The 22,823-nt window shown below is 47.8% G+C and overlaps 1 protein-coding gene across 1 annotated transcript in view; it reads right to left on the reverse strand.

Annotated features, from left to right (window-relative positions):
- Positions 1-21,535, reverse strand: part of EFNB2 (ephrin B2) — a 43,389-nt gene extending 21,854 nt beyond the window's left edge. The window contains exon 1 of the mRNA XM_079137889.1: positions 20,713-21,535. Coding sequence (XP_078994015.1) covers positions 20,713-20,834 — 122 coding nt within the window. The 5' untranslated portion in view covers positions 20,835-21,535. The remainder of the gene's footprint in view (positions 1-20,712) is intronic.
- Between the last annotated feature and the right edge of the window lie 1,288 nt (positions 21,536-22,823).

Genomic DNA, 22,823 nt, shown 5'->3' on the forward strand with positions numbered 1-22,823 from the left:
AGACAAGTTTCATCAGGAATGTTTCAAATTACTTATCATAATTAGTCAGTCACTGATCAAACAATGGGTTTTTTATTACACTGAACAAAAGAAATGTCTTACACACCCATAAAAGATAACCAGAAATAATTAGGAGTACTATTGATTCAGCTGCAAAATGAAGCGTCCTCCACTAGCAAAAGGACAACAACTGCAGTCCTTGCTCCACACAGCTTCCTGCCCTCTGAGATGGATTTGCTCCAGTTAATTCTTAGACGCAAATCTTCAGAGCTAAGACCATGGACACAATATCCTGTGGATGCATACAACTAAGTTTCCCTCCTCCCTTCCTCGGGAGCCATGCTGCTGAAAGATCTTTCCTAATGGGAAGTTTCTCTGAGAAACTGAAACAAGAGCTTCCTAATGAACATCCTTGTACAAGTACTAACACTAACAGCACACTCAGAAATCCCAGGCGCTCATAAGCAGCTAGGCCTTTGGGCTCATTAAGATATTAGAACCTGAGAACAAAGCATTGCCTCTGAATCCTTCCAATGCAAGCTTTATTAACCAGAGAAGCCCACCAGCCACGTTGAGGAGTGGGCCGGATGCACCCACAGAGATTAAGCAAGGAGGACGGGCACCCCAAATTTCAAATCCACACTGAAGTAACAGTTTATGATTTATGCTGATGAAAACATGCATTTTCTGAAAGAGTGCATCAGGGTGGCTATGAAACAGCATCAAACAACAAATGATATTTAAAAAACAATACTTCTATGGTAAGAAAAGTACAGGTTGCACATGGTGGCTTGTCACTATCTGGGGAATGTACAACCTCAAAGAGAGGGCTGTCCCCCTCCCCTCTTAATTTAGCAAAAACATAACATTCATTTGTTCATTAAAAAAAAAAAAAGTGGTGAACAGGAATCACCTAAGACAAAATCTTCCATCTTCCTGCAAAGCAGAACTCAAAATGAGCATATCTGATAACAATGACAAACTCAAACACACCATGTGTGCACTGCTGAGGAATTTTCTGGAACTTTGGACCAGTGGCGCTCATCTCTCAGAGAGGCCTCTCGTGGCCTTCTTGGCCACTGCACAGTTCTCTGGAGAGACACTTCCAACTCCAAACCCAGGGGCCTGGGTGTCCCCAGTGCCTACGACCCTGTGGTGCTAACGCTCGCCCATTCCCCTGGGTCATTTCATGGCCTTTGTGGATAAAACCCAGCCCCATTTCCTGTGAAGGGCTGCATCCTAGTGTTTGTGGAAGAGACTTCTGAATTTCTTTACCTGCCCTCCCCGCAAGACACACAGGGATTGGGACTCGTCCTGTGGCTGAACAACAGGGGCTGAGGCCTGGCAGCAGGTACAGGGAAGTACCGTGGGGTGAAACTGCTCACCTCCTGACGCTGTGTCTGTGTGCCTTCTGCTCGACCTTCTCAGGACATCTTCACTGCTGACGACAGCCGGGGCCCACATCCTGCCTGGGGTTTCCCACCCTGTTGGAAACCTGCTGGAGACCTGTCTCAGTGGGCACAGGGACACCCGAGTGTTCGCTAGTGTCAGCACAAGCTGCCTAAGTTACAAGGGGAAGCTGAGGCCTGCCCCCGCCGCTCAGCCCAGTCAGCTCCTCAGCTCAATCCTCTAACCTCTGACCACCTTCTAGAAGACTTCCCAGGCCTCAGAGGGCAGGCTCCTTCGCAGACCGGAGGCAGCCCTGTTCTCCCAGCTGCGCTGCTCAGCTCTCGGAGCTCCCTCACAGCCCTACCTTCGCTCAAGATGCTGCCCGACCTCGGCTCCTTCCTGAGGATGTGCTCCTGCTTATCTAATGACCGCTGGGTCTGCTGTCTGCTCAGGACTCTCCTGCCACTCACCAGGGCCCAGGGGTGTTCCTGCCGGAGTTGGAGGGAGGTCAGCAGCACCCCGCACACGGGCTGGTGCAGCACTTTAGGTCTTATTTTTCAGAAGGCGCAAATCACGTAAATATTTTATTGAGTCTTTTAACTCATTCTGCAAACAAGTCACACTTCCTTGACACAAACTTTTAGTCCAGTGTGTGCAGTCCAGCTTTGTCAAGGGCTGTGTCCTGGCCAGTGACGAGGAAGCTCGTGACCCATGGAATGGATAATTATCATCAAAGATACACCTTGAGTTCAAATAAGCATACCTGACATGCTTATTGCAAACCCTGCTAAAACCCACTGTCCCTAAAGATCCTAAAAGAAAGAAAAGAAAAAGAAAAAGTAAATTTACCTTTTGTGTATACTGTGGCAAAAAGTGGGGCAAAAACTTAATCCTATGCCCTTAAAAAGTCATTTGAAGGGTACATTTTCTTAAAAGAGACTCTTTATCTAAGTCCATCCAAAAGACCCAGTAACTGGGCAGCAGAGGCTGCTGCTCCTACTGCACCTGTGAAGGGTGGGGCCCGGTCACTTCACTGATGGGCCATGCGTTCTCAACAGTGAGGAGGGCGTAGGGCCCTCCTGTGCTGCCCACATGGCACCTTGGCATTGACTGCTGTGGTCAGCGCAGGCCATCCCTGCTACAGGGAGGGACACAGCAAGCCATTCTGTGCCAGGTGCGCTCACAAAGAAGTCAGACCATCAGGGGCTCCCGAGGCAGCTCCCTGAGGGCAGGCATCTGGTTCAATACTAAACACCCCGGAGCCGAGCATGGGAGCTGCTGGATACAGAGGCACTGGTTAAAGATAGATGCAAGTGCAGATGTGGAAGCCAGCACACACACATCAAGTCAAGTCAAGTGGCACAACTCCTGTACTCCCAGCAGCTTGGGAGGCTGAGGCAGGAGGATCATGAGTTCAAAGCTCCGCAAAAGTGAGGCCCTAAGTAACTCAGTGAGACCCTGTCTCTAAATAAAATATAAAATAGGGCTGGGGATGTGACTCAGAGGTTAATTGCCTCTGGGTTCAATCTCCAGTACCACAAAAACCCAAACAAATAAACAACAACAAAAATGGTGCCACAGGCTGCTCACAGATCACAGCCTGACAGGAATTCTGAAGACAGAATCTCTTAGAGTTGGGGCAGGGGTGCGCCAGGACCTGATGGGGCTTCCATGCCATGTCACCCAGGGCCTGGCTTCTGACCCTTTCTCTCTGGAAGGATTTGTACGAATCTGCAGCCTTTTCTAAAATTCCTCCCCACTTAAAATACAAGGAATTAGCCACTTCCAAAGCCAGGCATCACAACAACACGGCAGCTGTCGGGTCCTTCCTGGTGGTAAGGCAGGGACACCACACCCCCAACACAGAGCAGCAGGCAACACTGGTGGCTGATGAAACAGGATGGGACAGCCCCTTACCCTGCACAGTAGAGTTCTCAGTGCATCGCGCTGAAGTCCAAATCTGGTTTTGTGAGACACTTGTTTTTCTAAATCGAGCTTTTCAGAGGAAGCCATGAACTAAGGAAAATCAAGAGAAAACCAAGATGCTCACAGGCCTGCAGCTCCCCCCGGAGAGCTCCAGGGGACCTGGGGGCATGCACAGCACACACCGCTGTGACAGCCCACTATGCACGCTCATCTGAGGCCCTGGGTCACACAGGCGGCCACCTGGTATCCTGTCTTGCCCCAGGAGGCCAAGAACCAAAAGGTGAAGAAGAAATAGGCTGACCATATGGAATTTGTATTTTACATGTAATGTTACAGACCGATTCCAGACAATATAAGTAAATAGCAGACTGGACATTTAAACCAAATGGGGTGTTTCTTAATAACAATACCATTTTTAAAAATGGAACACAGTGAGTCCTTTATGTTATAATTAAGTCAATAAACGGAGTTCTGTTTTTAAAGCTAAGGGTTTTATACTTGGATTCTGTTACTTATCATGTGTTGACTTTGAAAGTGTTAAAAAATTATTATGGTGATGACAACTAGCTACTTTTAAATCACTGCATGACTATTCCATGGCAGATGTTAAATGCAGATTTCTTTTGGTGAGTTGAGATAAGCTTCCTCTTGAACCCAAGCCAGCTCAGTGAAAGCCCCACAGTTACAGTTCACACCATAAGGGGATGTAGCTCTGGTTAAACTTTGCCCAAAAGCAGTGGTCACAGAGAGGTGCCATTTAATAAAGTCTGCTGGTTTTCAATCCAAAACCAAGACATCAGCAGTGATTTGTGTCCTAGGCGGGAGAGAGGATAGAGCCAGGTGGGTCCCTCTCTGAGTCTGCACTTGAGGTCAGCACGGGCACCTGTGCTGTACATCCTTCTCCCAGTCCTGGGAACCTCAGCTCAGCTTCTGGGGCATCCTGCATTCTCCCCAGGGAGTCTCCCAGGGAGCACATAGGGAGCACCAAGCACAAATAGACAACTCCTATGGTCTTCCATGAATCATTTTCAAGCAAGACAATAGATGTCATGACTTTGAATCAGATATACACACAATAGAATGTGGAAAAAATGGAATCTCTGAAGTGGGGTTTCCAAAGCAAACATGCCTAAAGTAAAATGGCTTGGTTTTAGAATTTATTTTTACCTTTGGATTACCTATTGAATTTAATTCAAGTTTTTAAAAGTTATTTGTCAAACTAGACTCTAATACTCCCACACGGAATACTTTGGATGATAAATCTAATAATCTAAATTAGACATTAATATTTAGTAATCTAAATTAGATCTCTAATAATTATTAGACATTTCAACTTTGGAGTACTAATTGTAAAAACTTTTACTGCCGTTATGTGACATGATATTCTTCAATGTTACAGATGAGAACATAGCAGAATTAATGAGGCACAGAGCAGAGTGCTTTAACCCAGTTGAGCCCAGGCTGTTTTAACACAGGGCACAGGTCCTGAAAGCACTATAAATGAGCCACCTGGCTTCAGAAGTGGCCACCTGTGAGTCTGGGGGACAGGGTAGACTAAGTCTTGCATTGTGGTGTCAAATCAGGGTCCCTCTGTTGACCACCATGGCCTTCCCAGGTCTGAAGGGGCCCAGGGTCAGATGGAGGCAGCAGTCGCCAGTTCTCTTTCTGAACCCACTCAGTGTAACAGGAGGCTCCATGGGAAGCCAGTAGGTAGATGAGACACCAAGGGACAGCTGTGCAGGGGCCTTACGGTCACACCCCTTTCCTTCTCCCACCTGAGGACACTCTGCTCTCACGGCTCCCCTTCACCTTGCCTGCTCCCACACTTCCATCGACCATACGGTACACACCTTGGTAGAGACAGCCCGTGACTTAGTGTTTTTCTCCAGGCTGGCCTGATCACCCAGGCTAACCAGGAAGGAAACCACATCACAAGAGGCCACCAGGGCTGATGTAGTTCAGCAAGGACTCATGAAGGTGAGATGGGAGATGCCTGGTGGTCTTCCTTGGGAAATGGGGGTTAGGGGGATGTGAATAACTGAAGAACGAGCCAGAGTCACCACGCAGACCAGGGTGAGTTCATGTTGGTACTCAAGGCATGACTCTCAAGCCGACATGCAATGAAGAGATCCAAATGAAAAGACAGACAGGAATGACCAGTTTCTGCATCCAAACAAAGAACTGGGTCAGGAGAGGCACCCTGTGTAGACACAGCAGTGCCTCTCGCAAGTGCTGGGTGAGGGCTTCTGTTCACAAAGGGTCAGCTCAGGTGCAGAGCCACAGCTCATACCACACACACAAAAATCCATGTAAATAAAATACTTCATAGTTATGCAAAAATAGAGCAGGTGTCAAGCACGTGAGAGACAGGGCCAGGCTACTCATGTAACGGGACAATGCAAATCCTGCCATACCTTCTTCTGCAGGTGGAAATGCATACGTGGGGAAGCAGGAGGAGACCCCACAGGAAGGTTCTCTACCTGCAAATCACCAAAGACTCATACGTGAATATACATTCGGTACTGTGGAGAATTAATTGTTTTTTTCATTTTAAAATCACACCATTAGAGTGTAGTCAAGCACCTTGTAATGACATTTCAGTCAATGATGGGACCAAATACATGACAGTGGTTCCATCAGATTTCTGTCACCTAGTGACACTGCAGCATCCTAAGTGTGTGTAAATACACACCACGATGCTCAGGTGACAGATCCACCTATGATTCCATGCAGAACATGTCCCTGTGGTGAGGCAATGCATGGCTGCATGTGCTCACTTTAAGTTGCTGGATTATCTCAGTGGAAAGCAGACACATATGTAAAATGTGTGGCACGCCATCCAGATTATTTTGCTGACTACACAAGGGACCAATATATACAGATGGTCACACACAGGGCTCTACCTGGGCTGCTGTGGACGTGGGATAGAGAGCTAGAGAGATTGTTAGGTTTCTGTGGTTTTCAAAGTTCTCTGCAATAAACACTCAAAGTTTTTGTGAGCAGATTGGTACATTGCTTTTTAAGGTACAACTTCAAAAACCAAACAGTACCATGTTCTTGGACTAGCTTTCATAACTGATTTTAAAGAGACATGTCTAAAATATTGAAGTCCTGGAGACATTTTAATTTTTTGATGCAATTCCTTGGAAAGAAAATAAATGAAGTCATCATAGTCTAAACTGTGGCCTATGTAATTAATCAGTTCCCAAGTCCACAAAAGCTGGAATAACAAACTGTGTATTCCAACAAATGAAGAATAAGGGATACAAGCAATTTATGCTTAATCACTGAGTGCCACAAGTCTGGAAGTTGGCTGCTATTTCAAGGAACCCGAATCCTTCCTAACCTTACAAATAGGCTCACTCTAGCAGGTAGCATATCCGAAACTATATACTAGCTTAATTCCCAAGGCAGTGTTGTACATTAAGTATGCTGTGAATTTACCACGTTTTGGAAAAATGTACTTTTTCCTTAAAATACTATCATTTTTGCTTTAAATAAGTGTCAAAGACTATTGAGAAAGAGAAAAACCAGTGTGTGAATTGGTTACTCTGAAATCTGAATGAGGACACACCCTGCAATCTAGCTGGGGCTGGTGGGCCTTCCTGTCAGCCCCACGACGCTCAAGAGATGCTCAGCCCCTGATGCTAACTGTGCCCAGCACTTTTGGCCCTCAGCATCTAGAGGAGCTAGAATAGCTTAACCCAAAAGACCTGGGTTCCTTTCCAGAGTGTTCTGTGCATGGGGAACACCCATACTCCCAAGGAAAGGCTTTGCACGTGAATTTGACTGCCCATCCTAAACAGGTGGGCTCTTTGATTTTGCATTACTTCCATTTCATACTAGAGTACTGCCACAGCTTATTAAGATTTTCTAGAAATGCCCCAAACAGAGTTCTGCTACAAAATGAACAAGTGACAGTTGGGCCCCAGGAAGACACAGGTAGCATCTTCCTAGGAAATGCTGGGGAAACTCTTCCCCTTTTTTTGGAAAGCACTTTACTGCCCCCTTTTGCACTTTAACATCAGAACAGGTTTCCACAGACTTCTCCCGAAACCAGAGCAGCAGTGGGGAGTAGCTACTGGGTGTCAGGTTGACACGAACCCAGTGACTGCACACTGCTCAGGGTAACGGGTGAGGGCCTTGAAATTTCAGGCGAGCACACCACTGTCTTGCTGGTGGCTCTGTCCAAGAAGTAAGGCAGTCATGGAGGATCTAGGTAGCATTTCCTGCTTTAATCCGAGTATGTATACATGCTGGAACAACTGCCTGTTTTCACAGGTGCCCCTTCTTTCACAGTTTTCTAAAACAAATATCATCTGCAACATGAACCTGGTGTAGTCAAGGACAAGGAAAGGGGGCCCAGAGTTAGCCTGTACAATTGGGGACATTAAAGTGTTATAAAGGCAAGAGCAGGAGCCGGGTGTACATTTCAGACTTCACACCAACCACAAGCAAAACCTTTTCAAGGAAAGAAAGATGAGACGCAGGGACATTCAAATGCCTGGGAGCCCACAGGCACAGAACCAGTGCAGCCACTCTCCCAGGTGAGGCGCACCCGGCCTCCTCATCCACTGCACGCTGGGGAGAAGGGAATTAAACTGGAGTCCAAAGGCAGGTTTTAGTTATCAGAATCTAATTTGCAGCGACAGAGCTGGAGGGTCCACTTCTTGGCCCAGTGACCTCAACTTGCACTTGACAGGGTCCGCATGTGCTTAGGTGGGTACTTTTATTTAAACTTATCCATTTTCCTCCGTCGGTCTACAGTTACCAACAACTTCAAATAATATTAAATTTCACAGCCCACAGTGCTGCACAATTGAATGAAAACTGACTCCTTTAGATGTTAATCTTGTTTTTTATTTGTGACATAATGCTCAAAACACTGGTGGCTAAAGTAAATTTCATTTTAAAATGCTCGAAGATAATATTCTCATAGTTTAAACAGTTTTCCAGGAAAATAACACGAGTATTTATTTCATTCTTATCCTTGCTATGATTTTCACTGTCATAAAAACCTCCAGTTCACAGAGGGGGACGCCTATTGCAAGTGACAGAATTAATCACCTGCAAGTTAAATTTCAAGTGTGTGATGTGTAGATGTCTCTTCACAAGTTCAGAGACTAGACCAACCCCTGCCCTGAAATTAAAAATAAAAATCAACAATTGATCTCAAAACAAAAACAGGTTTTATTTGTGTTCTTAACCAAAAACCACCTAACCCCAATTTAAAAACAGAAAAATCACACGTGAGCTCTGTAGCTAAAGCAGGCAAACTGGGGGTTTCGGAGTAAAGCCAGACGCTGGGAGGTGGAGTGGGAGCGGGGTGACCTCTGAGGCAACCCTGTCCTGCTGGCTCCTCCACCATGTGGCTGCCTGACTGAAACTAGGATTTCATAACTCAAGAGACACCGCAGGCTCTTCCCCAGCCCTAATTTGTTTGCACCTGTATGGTCTTGTTCCCAGCCAGGCTTTTAGCAAGGGGCCATAAAGGAAGGTGGAACTTGTGTTATTTACAGGTGAGGCCCCAGAGAGGAAAATGGCTCTCATCGAGAAAGAAATCCAAAGGGCATTTCCAGCTGGTTCTCTGTTGTTTTAGATACAAGTGTTCAGGTCCATCTGCTCATATACTTGAGTGGGAAAAATCAGAGGTGAAAGCCAGCCACACGTGGCTCAGACGGGGAGTGGCACGGTCCCGGGTGAAGGGGAGCCATATCACAGGCAGCCTGGGCTGCGGCACCTTTTCTCCCAGTCCTGTCCCAATGTCCCTACCACCTTGAATTTTTTTTTTTTTTTTCTCTTTAATTTCAGAAAATGTTGCCTATTTAGAAAAAATTCACCCATGCCTTATTAAGATGAGACCTCTCTTTTTGGGGAGACCTGTTCCTGCTGCCCCCCGCTGGCCAGAGCCCCTCACCTGACAGACTGGGTGCTCAGTAGTACCTGTGCAATTAAAGAATGAATCAGGTAAAAGAGGAGGTCCAGAGCTCCCAAGTCTCTCGTGGTGAGAAGGGACTCTCCTTGCAAACACAATAAGCCCAGCAGTTTGTAAGGCTGTGTGTGACTGCTTTACAAGCGACTGAGAGGCCACCTCCCAGACACTTCCTCCTTCCTGGACTCCAGGAGGGATCAGGTGCAGACAGGGGACACCTTCCTGCATCTCTCATGCTTTGTCACAGCCTGTGGAGCAGGGGAAAAGAAAGCAAAGAGAAAGTGGGTGCAAACCATTCCCATCAGGAATGAGTGAAGCTGGATTGGGCCACAAGGCCCCAAGGCCACCAGAACTATGTGTGCATCTCAGGAAATGAAGGGTGTGCCTTTGCAGCCACTGTAACTCTGGGCACTACAGTTTATTTTCCTGCTCAGTCACCACAAACAGCCTGGAATTACTTTGATCAAAATAAAATGCACTTCAGAGTTTAATACTGTAAGTTATTTAAAGAGGCTGCTACTGAACTAAACAGAAGTGAACTGAACAAGAAGGAAAGAGGATCCAGCAGGCCCCAGGTTCTAAAGGAAGTGACGCTGTGGTCTCTGCGACCACTGGTCGCTGCGGGGTCTTGCAGGCAGGCAGATGAGGAGGGGGGCAAAAGTGCAAACCCAGAGGCGCCACTCTGAAGTCAAGAGAACCCCAGGCCCACCGGTATTCACCGCCTGGCTTCCTTAAACAAACTGCTCCAAACTTGCAGAACATCAAAAGCCAGATGGGCCGCACTGAATGAATCCACAGGCAAGAAGCCAGATTCCCAGTTTGCTGTAGAAATGGGCCTCGACTTGATTCGAGTCTTCTCAGCTCTGACAAGCTGGAAGCTGGCACTGATCCCAAAATCCAAAATAAAATGGCATTTAATTGTGACTAGACTCTAAAAAAGATGTCATACTATCTCCTTAGCTTGACACACACACTCAGCATCTAACAAAATGCAACTCTCCTCAAAAATCTGACCTCTTTTTCTCCCAGCTAGAATTAATCAATTATTTAGATTTTTAAAAGGAAAATGTTCATAGTCAAAGGAATAATACTAAATAAATGCACTGATATTATATTCTGTAAAAACTGCCTAGTCATCCTTTAAATGGGCTAAGATTATTCTGCTTCCAGTAGTGATTCAAAGAACCCATTCAGAGTTACATACCCAGCATAAGAAGGGGACTCTAAGTCAACATGGACAGTGAAGAGTCACATCCAATAATTCCTCTTTGCCCACCTGTACATATACTGCTTTGAGCAAAAGCACATTTAGTTCCCCGATAACTAATCACTCTCTGCAACAGCATAACAAGGTGAGGCAGATAATTAAGAGGGATCCCGGCACCAGAGGGCCTGGGTTCGAAGCCACTGCTCAGCTACACATGAGTTTGGGGGAGTCAGTTAACCACTGTGGCCTCGGTTTCTGCGTGAGCTTACGTGGGATAAGAATACTTCCCGCAGGTGGCTGCTCTGAAGACCGAACAAATGTGTGTCCAGGAGTGGGAACAGAGCTGGCACACTGAGGGCTTTGCACAGCTGCTGTTACGGACAGCAACGTCATCAGGGAAGACGGCTTCTAAATGAGAAATATCGTGTAATATCAATGCAAAAAAGGCTGCCAAGGCCTTCATGGACTTACCGACCCAATCTCCTACTGCATCCTTTCCTAGAGGATACAAAATAGATTGGAACAAAGACCTCTTTGTGAGTGCATAGCTGAACAGCTGACCAAGTGTCCAGGGTCACAAATGTTCTGCAAAAGCAGAGAGGTAGGGAAGCAGGAGCGTCCCACTTGGTAGGAGAAAGGAAATAAAGGGAGCAGGACACCTTAAAGTAGAAGAGCAATATAAACAAAGTCCCACATAACATCAAACAGATTAAAAGGTGAAAGTGCTTTGTTACAGTCTTTATTCAAGAAGTAGTTCCAGTTTTTCTTTGGTGTGAGAAAGGCAAAGTGAACTACGGACAGGCACACAGATTTTCAATTACTTTTTATTAATAATAGCTGACATTTACTCTTCATTCATTGTTCCAAGCACAGAGCTAGGCTCTTTACACACATTTCATCTTGACCACAATCTTATTACTCTTTATTCAGTGCTATTATATTATTGCTCCAATTTGGGGGATGGGGCAACTGAGCAACACGGGGGGGATCCTGCTGCCAAGTTATACAGCGAATGGGCGGCTCACCTGGCACTGGCTCACACAGGTGAATTCCCAAGCAGATGCCCTTCACCAGGCTAATACACCCCACTGTCCTTGCTCACCTGAAGTGCCTCACCTGTCCAGTATCACCTCGTTCTGAAAAGCAGTGCTCACGGATAATCTTCATGTTACAGAGGTAGCTGAAATCAGTGGGCTAGCTACCCCACGGGAACCATTTGTTCTAACTGTGGGATTTGCCTTCTGTGCTATGGTAAGACCTGTGTTTACAGGTAGATGCTTTACAGACACACACTGCCTTTCACTGAAGCAGTGTTACTCTGGTTTTCTTACCATCCTCCATTTCAGCAAGCTACTGTGACTTTGGTTGGAGTTGCCCTGTCTTTCAAGACTCAAGTTTCTCCTCCCCTGGGCTGCTGCCTTGGCCCCTACTCCAGGGTGACCACCTTCCCTTCTTCCTATGCACTCCCTGAAGTGGAGTGTGCCTGCATCCACCTGGGTTTCTCTCAGGTGAATAAATCAGCGAACTATCCTCCATCAATGGTCTAGATCCCTCATGCCTCATAAAGCAAGAATGGGGACAGGGAGCAGCAAGTCAGGGAACACAGATTCCCTCAGAGGTTCTGAAACAGCCTTTCAGAGTAGGGTGACCCGACGTTGAATCTCTTTCCCTAACAGACTGACCCAGGGCAATGGATTTCCAAGTCCTCTAGCAACAGCAGCAGTGCATCCCTGGGAGCTGGCTAGAAATGTAAACTTCCCAGTCCCACCCTGGACCTCAGGAATCAGAACTTCTGGGGGCAGCACCTGTGCAGGTGATTCTGGGGCCCTGAAGCTCAGGATCCATGGGTCCGGAAGAAGGATCTCTAGTAGCAGCTAGACAAGGTGAGCAGCCGTCTACACAAATCCAGGCCATGTCTGTCCAGCCCAGGAGTTCTTCCTGGATGCCAATGCTGGCTGAGTAGAGGACTGTCGAAATGAAGCATGTCTGCCCCTGACTTTTCACACAGGAAGGGTGGAAGAAAGCCTGGATTAGGAATGGGGACCTGCGGATATTGTCCTTTTTACATCTGAGATGCTTAACTACAAAGTGCCACGGGATTACAGAGGAAAGACTTAAAGAGATCATGTTTGATCGACATCATGAAGGAAGGGAGAGATCACATCTAGGAGAAGCCTTGAATTTCGCTGGCTAGTCCTTTACAACGATGATCTGTTTTCCGACCGGGGAGATTCAAAACCTGAGTTTGTTTTAGTCTAAAATGTACCCAGAATATAGTTCTGGTAGTGAAGTAAAAGGTGCCATTTTCCCTTGTCTTCTGGAGTCAGACACACTTCGAACTGGACAAGAGGGCCTGCCCAGCTGCATTCACTCATCAGGCAATTCTGATCCGGGCTGATGTTTTCAGGACATGGTGAACCAGCTGAAGTGGCAAACATGGGCAAAGACTGAATTTAAAAATTTGTATGCACAAGTACGCTGTGGCTCAGCTTCCTCAGCTACAAAGAGCGGCTGGAAGAGGTCATCTGAGAGACACTGGCTTTCAAAGTCAGAAATCCTATGGTATGCTCATCGGGAGTGCCCTGCAGGGAACAGCAAGCCAGTGGACAGACAGGAGCAAGGTGGCGAGCAAGCTGAGGCCTCAGATCCACCAATTCCCTCCAGATACAATAAACTGACCCTACGGCCTCAAAAATTTAAGTACTTTGCATACTTCTTCTGGGGGGATACTGGAGTGGTCTGCATGAAAAGCACAGATTAATGCCTTAGTGGCCACAGGGACTTCACCAGTCAGTACTGGAAGAGCCAACCAAATAGTATAATTAAAATTTGCATGCAACTGAATTTAAAAGGAAAAATAAACTAGACTGTTTAATGGTTCTATATAGAATCTATTTATAGTCCCAAAGAAAAAGATGCTGTCTAGCTGCGGCAGAACACCAGTGGCTCGTTTCAGAATTCTGCTTGTGTCCCTGTGGAAGGGCTTGAACACTTGTGCACAGGCCTTACAGAAGGGAAAGTGCAAACCGTCGGCGCTTCGCTGCTGCCAGTTCGCTGTTGGTATTTTGTTTAGAGAATTACTCAAGGCAGAAACAACTTGACTTCTGTTTTTAACAGAGATTTTTTCCTAGTATTTCCTAAAATTATCATTAGAAATTAGCAAGTACGTACTCAGCAGCCACAGAATGCTCTGGTCTAACATTACATATTTGAATATATATATGGAAAGGAAAATATCTGAATGGTTTAGAGCCACTGCTGACTCTGCTGGAGCCACAGATCTGGGCTCCCCTGGCAGTCGGCCTGCAGGGAGACACGCACACCTGCTCTCCCACTTTCTCCCGTGGGCTGGACCCAGCATCCTCATGCATCATACTTGAGAAATATGTTCACAAGGCACCGGGCAGAGCTGACTGTGGACAGCAGTTAGTAAACAAACGGCAGCGCTTTCCTGCATCATTTCTTTAATCACTTTAACCCTCTGTGCAATAGAAAGCTGGAGGCCAGGGCAATTCAGCCTCTTCTTTTGTCATTTGCCTGCCATAAATATGCACCAGTCTGCATCTGAAAAGCTGAAGGCAGCCGCAAGCTTGCTGGACATTTATCATGCTCTGTTCCCTGCTAACAAGCAAATACTTTAGTTGAATGGGCCATTAGCAATCATTGTCAAATGGAGAATGCAAGGTGCTAGGATGTGACCAGCTTGTAAATTAGGGGGTGTCCTTTCTCTTTGATGAATCTAGACAAATGAGATGGATCTTTTGATATAGATTACTGAATTAAGTTAGAAAGGAAGGTAAAGTAGGTACTGGGTATAGGAGATCTGTGCACCAACATTCAGAAATGTTTTTAGTCTGTGAACGCTACTTAGTGATAACTACGGTAATTCTCATAGTGATGAGAGAAACAGGCGACAAATGCAACGTATCTATAACCCCACACGAAAAGTCAAGTCAGCAGTCTGAGAATCAGGAACAAAGTTAACTAGATAGGTCTAAAGTCGAACATTTAGGATTTAGAGACAGTCTTCATCAGATACCCACAGAAGCAGAAGTCTAGAAGGCCTCACGCTGCTGTAAATAAACAGCCTTTTATAAAAACATACCCAAGATCCACTCCAAGACAGACCCTGGGGGTGGCAGCCTGAGGTACTTCCAGGGTCTTAGAGTTCCCGAAGAGATGCTGACACTTTTCTGAAATGCCAAATGGGAGGCGATAAGGCAAATGTTTCCTTTCTGCCTCGACCCATTTGCAGATGTCACTCTGCATGGCAACTCGACCATGGAACCCATGGTTTGTCTTGTTTAATGACTGAAGTGGCAAGTGTGGCGGCAAAGACAAAAAGTCCAGCCCACTTGCCAGGCTGCTCAGGACAGAGGGCAAAGAGAGTCAAGAGCGCAGAGACTTTTGTTTTTAACTTAGAAGCTGGGCAACACTGTCATTTTCGATAATCCTGTGATTCACACCAAGGAGCATATCCATCCAGCTCAAAGGTTACAATAGCCATTCTCTAGATAGAGCTCACAGTTTTTGACATCTGAGATGAATTAATTTGAATTAAAACTAAATCCCCACTTTAAAAAATGCATCAGCTGTTTCTTCACCAGGGTGCAGAGACAAACTCACAGAAGTGCTTCTGGGAGGAAGAGGGGCATCGGGCCCTGTTTACATTTGCCTGTCTGAGAGATGGCCGCAATCAAAAGGCCTCTGTTTTCTTTTCAGATAACCCCAGTTCTACCTATCGCCTCTGGTCTCTGTTGCTGCCCAGCAGGGTCCTGCCCGAAGCCCCAATAGATGAAGGGGACAACCAACCCCAAGTGCGGTTAATCCTTCAGAATGGCCGGGCTGCCAGGCCAGGAGTTAAGAAGGAAAAGCTTCCAGGCCTAAGGACCGCAGTGATCTGAAGTTTTAATCAGCCCCAATCTCAGTCTATGAAAAAGGCAGTCAATGAAACCTACCTTGGCCATATTATCCTCCACCAATGAGCAAGAACTGAGCAGCTTTTCTTTGCGGCTCCAGCCACCCCAGACCACAAGCGGAGCTCTCAGACTTTGTAATCCCAGTTTCCAAGTCTGTGTGGCTCTCACATAATACCCGACAGCCCCGAGCAAGGCCCACGCTCTGCACCCTTTCAGAGACGTGTCATTTCTAACATCAAGCTCATCTATCTATATGTTGCCATGGCTTCCCCTTTATCTGCCTTTACATCTCATGAACTGCATGGATTTACCACATTATTTTTATCTGAAAGACAGAAAATGGTGGTTTTATTGCCATACAATCAGATTACTGCTGCTAGTTTCTCTATGCCTTTTTACCATACTTCAATCAAAAGGGATCAGTTTCTTTATGCTCTGCCCTTGATTTACATTACATCTGTAAAGACCTAGTCTGGGTTGTAATCCCCTTATTAACTATGACCAGGGTTGATTTGCCTAAAAATAAAAGCAAATTGTGTCAGACCCTTTCACTTTGTTTTTGATTCGGAACTACAAAATGGATTACTAAAGAAATCTTCAGAGTTCACACGGCTGGGATAGTGCTGAATTTAAAATGAGAATTAAACAAGTTAAACAGGGGAGCCATGTCAACGGCTTCCATTTTCCATCATGGGAGAAGGGCTGAATTGCTTATGTCTTTGTATTCTTTGGCTTTACAGAGACAATGAAGCCACAGGAGTTTTTCCAAGCTGTTCAGAACATGTCCCATTTGCTATCCGTCCTTCTTTGCTGTTCTTATTTCTCCCCCAGCTCCATTCTCATTCCCCCCTCCAAGGGAAGGGGGGCAGCTCTTCCCTGAAAGAGCTAATTCCTGACTAGAAGCTTATAGTTCTATGGGTCCTGCATATTTTAATCAAAATATTTTAAACAGTTGAACACTCCTCTTTAAGGCTCTCCTCTACCACACAAAGGGTGAGCTCATAAGCAAATCTATGTAGATGTATAATAAGTGACCTGAAAAACAGGTTCTTTATGTCAGCAGCAAAGGAAGGCAGAGATTAGGCAAGACATGAGGGCCATTTTAATCATCTTTCATACAAGAGCACTTCTTTTTGTCTAATTTGCAATTAAATGTTTTAAGAGAAAAAAATTCTATAAAGTGTTAATCTCTCCTCAGAAATGTTTTAAGGGGGGTCTCCCACCTGCATTTCCTTCTGCCACTCCCATTCCTGTGACGCACTACTGCAGTCATGCTGTTCCCCATTAGGTGGACGCACCAAGGAACGGGAGCTCCAGTTAGGTGTCATGGAAGTTCTGGAAGCGACCTGAAATACTTCAGTGCAAGACAAGATGGCAAGGCTTCAGTTGCTGCACTGACAACGTCCCTCTGAAGGCTGATCCACCAGCCAGGGGATTTAGCTCAGTAAATGCACAGACAGGAGGTTTTGGGGTAATTAATATAAATCTACAATTGCTCTTCAGCTGCTGACTCTACGGGAAAATCCAGCTTTCCAACATGTAGTTTTAGGTTGGGTTGTCTCTGGGAGATGGCTAATTCACCTGTCCTCATACTAATTTAGCTCAGGGGTCAGAGCATTAAGGAATGTTGGCATCATTTGCATTTCTTTGCATCAGTAGGACAAGTGTCAACAGCTATGCTTTGTGAAAGATTTAGAACCAAGTGCTTAACAAATCATCTTAACCTCCAGCTTCTATTTCTGAGGCTGGAAGCTGTAATTGTTGAGGTTAAGAAGTGCAGTCCCGAGACACATGATTCCCAAATAAATTCTCATCTGAAAAGAAGGCTACCGACCATGTTGTAAGATATCGCTTGAGCTCTGTCTTTGTGCTCGCCTGGCTCGGTTGTCCTGTGGAACAAGGACAGTCCATTACCTACAGTTTATCATCCTGACAACACGTGAGGAATGTGGATGTGAAAGCACTCACAGTTCCACCCCTGGTGCTCTGTGCTTTTTTCTCTCTATATTAAAACCGACAAGATTAACCCACACGCAAACTGTGGAGCATAGTTCAAGGGGCTATTCAATCAGTGCTGAATGTGCATTTGTTTACCTACAAAAATAAGAATTTCAGACACAATGGAAGGCAGGCTGGCGTATATATGTTATTGAATGGGCTGTTTAAACAGCACAATCCATTGTAGTTTATTTTATCAATCTGGCAGCTCTGTATTTATTCAGAGCCTGGCTGGGGTGAGGCCCATGTATTATAGGTTATCTGGATATTATCCAGCCATTCTTTTGTATCAAGTCAATCAATATCAGGAATTCAGCATTATGTAGGGGAAAAATTAATGAGAAAAGCAAATGCTTTATTAACTAGTTTGTGATGCATAGGGAACAGCAACTCTAGACATAAGAAATTAATGCTCGACTGAAATTTTAAAGAGTGCAATTCATTCTAGAACACCATACCACTATAGATTTGCTCACCCTAAAGTGAAATTGATTTTTAAAAAGACCAACTATTTTATTTTAGCAAAAAGATCATGCTTGGAAAAAAAGTTCCACTGAAATATTAATTAGAAATGGAAGCTAGGTTTTGCTGTTCTCCCCATTTAAAAAAAAAAAAAAAGTTGAAATGATCTAGATGTTACCAGAACCTATTGATGCAATGTGAATAATCTAACAGGCAGTCACTAATGTTTCAGTACACAGAAGTTCTTTTGATTTTTTCAGAAACTCTCAGGATGGAAGCACAGACAATGTTATTAAAGTAGTTATGGAGATGCTGAATTTGCAAAGGATTTTTCTGAACCTGTATGCAAACAGCTGTTGTATGCTTCCTGGGTGTACCACCTGCTAAAAAACTGACCTCCAAATGAAACTAATCTAGTTACTTATGGTTGCTTCATTACAAACGAACTGTTTCACAATTCACATTCAGTGATGTGAAACTTGGATGCCTTTGATTACCTTCTGCCACATCATATTTACTAACTGAAACTTTCCCCTGGAAATAAAAATGCAACTTCCCCAAGTGAAGCAAGCCCCTGGCACCAGGGCAGGTTTACACACTCTCAAACTCAAGAATGGCTCTTTCATCTCGTCCCCCAGGAAGATATCTTTCTGATCTTTCGAGCTAGCATTCTAGATCTACTTTTGGAAAGTAGATCTTTTCCAGAGACAGCTCATACAGTCCTCCAGGCAAGCCATTATCCAGGGATTTAGAAAGAAATCTCACTTCGGAGGACGGGGAGCGATCACACCCACACAGCAGCAGCGGCGGCGGCGGCAGCAGCAGCAGCAGCAGCAGCAGCAGCGTCTCAGGGATGTGGCCTCTCCAAATGCAGGCCCCTCGCAGCTCTCCCAATCCGTGGCCACAGCTCAGAAAAAGAGACTTAACCCTCGGGTCGGGGAGTGAGTATAAGTCATCCTCCTCCTCCAGCATATTAAGGAAATATTACTGTTTCAACCTTGGGTGGGAAGAATCGTTGTTCTCCCCGCGGTAGGCATGTCTAACTCTCCTCCCAGACACACACACACTAAGATCCCGAGAGCTGACCGCCGAAGGGGTTAAAGGGAATTTCTTTCAACTCGATTTAAACATATTAAATGCGGATAGAAAGAAAGAAAGAAAAAGAATCGGCCCCCAAAGAGAGCCGTGAGTGAAAGTGAAAAGTGGAGCGAAGCAGGAGGCCTGGGGGAGGGGCGCGGCCGACCCGCGAGCATTCGGCATGGAAGAGTGACCTCTGTAGGCGCAGAGCGAACAGGGCCCGGCCGCGCCCGGACTCGGGGCCGCCACTGCGCTCAGGTCCCAGCCAGGCGCCTTCCGGCACCACCTGGTGCCTCACCACTCGGTCTCCTGGTAAAGATGCCACCGCCAGTACAGCAAATGCCATACCTTACACTTAAAAAATTAAAAACAAAACTATACGCGATTAGACTTCATGAAAGGGGGCTGCATTAAATAACTTTCAAATACGAGCAGTGTATGAAAGTGCCATTGAGCAGCATGCAAGAAATTTGTTTAAACCTATTTATAAATGTAATGTTTTGCCCTTTTCGTGGGAGCATTTGTGGCTAACATGTTGGCAATTCGAAATTCACCCTTTTAAAGAGAGAGGATACAATTATTTAATAAAGATGTAATTTCTAAATCAATTCCCTTTCTCTTTACTTCTAAGTGCATGCACCACTTGCTTAACTTCAATTAGGCCATTGATTGTGCTTCTGATTTCAAACATTTCCTCCAGAAACTAGCCAATGTCTCCATACTTTCTCCAAGTTTCCCAGGGCTAAAATTCCAAGATTCTGTAAAACACTTTTTGGCTTTGATTCGAAATATATCTCGAGAATGAGGTAATATGCAGCACCGAATGCACAGATGACTGCGGGAATAGCCATACATATAAAGGAATGGACTGCATTTTAAAATTCTGAATATACCCTGATAGCTCAAACTGAAAGTTACTCTCCACAGGCCTGGTTTTCTCCAGGCTGTGCCGTTTGATAAAAGCAAGTCTGATTCAAAGAATCCTATTTCTACCCAGGGCCTCTACAGGCAAAGGCTTCAGGAGCAGCGTCGACTAGGCAGGGCCCTAAGCTTTTGCAGAAGATGCAAAATTAAGCTGGCTAAGGGACCTCGCAGAGTTCGCGGCCATCGGTAAATATAAACGAAGGGAGAGGATGATGTTCAGAGGGCCCTCCGGGAGAAATCTAAGGCCCCTCTCCCAGGTGGAAAAAAGAGGGCTCGCTGCCTGAGTTCTCCTGCAGAGCAGAACTCCCCGCCGCATCCTCCCGCTGGTAGCGGGGTGCCGAAGCCCCGGGCTCCGGGACGCTGCGGACAGCTCAAAGACCCCGGCATCCCTCGCCAAGTCTGTGCTCCACTGCCCCGGACCCACAGGCCCCTTTGCCCGCCAGCCCGCGGCGCCCGGGCCCGCTCCGCCTGCGCTCCTCGCAAGCGTAGCATCTCCGCGGGTCTCCGGAGCCCGCCAGTCGCTGCGCGTTGGTCTGCCCTGTTTGTGGACACTTCCTTCGTCCTCGAAAAGAAGTGGGAATCAGGTATCGCCATCCGACACCTTCCCGGACGTGCCACCTGAGCCGCCAGGGGCTTTTAGCACCCTGAAGCGCTTAGGCGAAGAAAAGAGGCGAATGCGCCTTTTGGAGACGGCGCTCGACTGGAAAGCACAGCTAGTCAGTCTCCACCTAGTGTAATGTGGCAGGGTGGGTGTGGGGAACAGGAGACCCGGGTTCCAGAGACAGGTTCCGAGGCACCGTGGGCCCAGCCCTCCTCCCGCCGGGACAGCGCAGCGGACCCCAGGACGGGAATCGAGGGAGATCGCGGACGCCACTTACTTGGAGTTCGAGGAATTCCAATAGATAGGCTCTAAAACTATCGATCTGGAAATCGCAGTTCTGCATAAAACCATCAAAACTCCCCAGCAGTACTTCCACACGGAGTCCCTCCTCACGGCCATGGCCAAGCCGCTCCCAGCTCCGCGCACTCCCGACGCGAAGAGACTGGACTCGGGGCGGGATCCCCAATCCTCCGAGTCAGACGAGGAGGGAAGACCACAAGCGCCCGGAGGCAGCTCCGGAGCACACCGAGCAGCTCCAACAGTCGCCGAAGCCAGGTGCGCTTGCCCTCCAAGGCCCTCAGGGCGCAGGGTGGGATCGCACGCCCGGGGCGCGGCGGCGCGGCGGGCTCGGGGCTCCGGGGCGCCGCGCCGGACGCAGCTCCGACGGCCGGCTCCCGTGCGGCTCCAGGGTGCCAGGCCAGCCGCGGCGGGCGGGCAGGCGGGTGGAGGGAGGGAGGCAAGGAGGGCGCAGGGCCGGGACAAAGGCCCGAAGCGGAGAGACAGCCGGTGCGGGCTGGCGGACGCAGCGTCCCGAGCGGGGCCGCCTCTGACTATAGATCCAGGGGAGCGGGCAGCAGCCCGAGCGCGCGGGCGCCGCGTCGGCGCGGTTCCATGTCCCGGAGCGCGGAGCGGAGAAGGGCGCCTCCCGGCGCGCAGAAACCTCCTCAGTCCTCGCAGCTCCCGGCCCGCGGAGCAAGTAGGAGTGGTCTCGGTCTCAGCCGCGGGCGCCGGACGCGCGCGGGCCTTTGTGTACGGGGAGGGCGCCGGGACCGACTCCGCGCACAGATCCTCGCTCCGGCCGGCGCCGCCGTCCCCGCCGAGGAGAGTCAGCGCGGCCCGCGCGCTGTCAGAGCACTATAAACACCGGGCTCCGCCCCGCAGCGCGCAGCGCATTGGCCCGCCATGTACCAGCCGTGCGATGATTGGGTAGTCCTCCCGTCTGTTCACCACCCCCGCCCGACATTGGGCGCCGCGAGGCGGAGCGCCAGCTGACAGGTGAGCCCCGCCCCCAGCCCCGAGCGGAGCGCGGCGGGGCGGACCTCGGCCGTGGAGAAGTGGCCGGGTGTGTGCACAGGGCGCCCCCCGAGCGGCGGGCAGGCCTCCGAGGCGTGGTGGACCGGTCGAAATGGGCACGGTCGAGGGGGTTGGGACCGTGACGGGTCACCTGTGCCCGCGCCCGGCTCCCCGCTGGCCTTTGTCGTCGCGCCCAGACGCTCGCCTTCACGGCCTGGCAAGTGTCCTAACTTCTACAGAGGGCGAAGCTTTCACTCAGGCGGGGCTGAAGGCGCTGGCTTTCCTTTTGGGTTTTACTTAAAACGAAACGTTTCCCTCCGTGCAGGGCTAACCCACCGCACACGCGCGCATCCAGTCACTGGCTCCCTCGTTGCTTCTCAGCCGATTTTAGTACTAAACAATCAACTCGGGCCCGACTAAGTCAACAGGGGCCGAGAAATGCAAAACGATTCCGGGGGATTCGGCGCCGGAATTCGCAGAGGATAATTAGGGCGAGAAGTCTGCGCCTCCCACTCCCTCTCCCCTGCACTTTCCTCGCGGGCGTCTCCCTTCCGCTCCTCACTTCCCGGGAAAACAGCACCTCCTAGGCTCTGCCTGCAAACGTCACTACTACAGGACTTTCTCCTTAACTAGCCTCAGGGAGAAGCTCCTGCTGCTGCCCAAGGTTGCCAGGAAGTCAGCAGGTGACGCGGGCAGACTTCCGCGTGTGATGTAAAAGTCATCGCCAGTATCTCTTATTCAGCAACTGAAACAGCCAAATGGAAAAGTGAAAGGAATGCTACGTTACTTTGATGATCGGTTAACTGCTAGCCCACAGACCGGCTTCGCCAAGCTCCACATCAATGACTTCCACGGATCCACAGCGCCCACTAGCGCCCAGTTTTACTTCCCCAACTCGAGAGCACACCTCGACCTACCCACAACCAGTAGCTCATCAAGTAAGAAAGCCCAAAATAGAATCTTTTAAAAGGACCAGCAGCAGGGAGACCAATCCAAAAACAAGGCACAGATCAAATGTACAGTTCATAGTCTGAAAAATATTAAGTAATAATTAAATACGTCGTATGCCCACATTGTTTTTAAATGCTCTTCCTG

This window comes from Sciurus vulgaris (genome assembly GCF_902686455.1).
Source record: "Sciurus vulgaris genome assembly, chromosome: 4".
NCBI classification, from domain to species: Eukaryota; Metazoa; Chordata; class Mammalia; order Rodentia; family Sciuridae; genus Sciurus; species Sciurus vulgaris.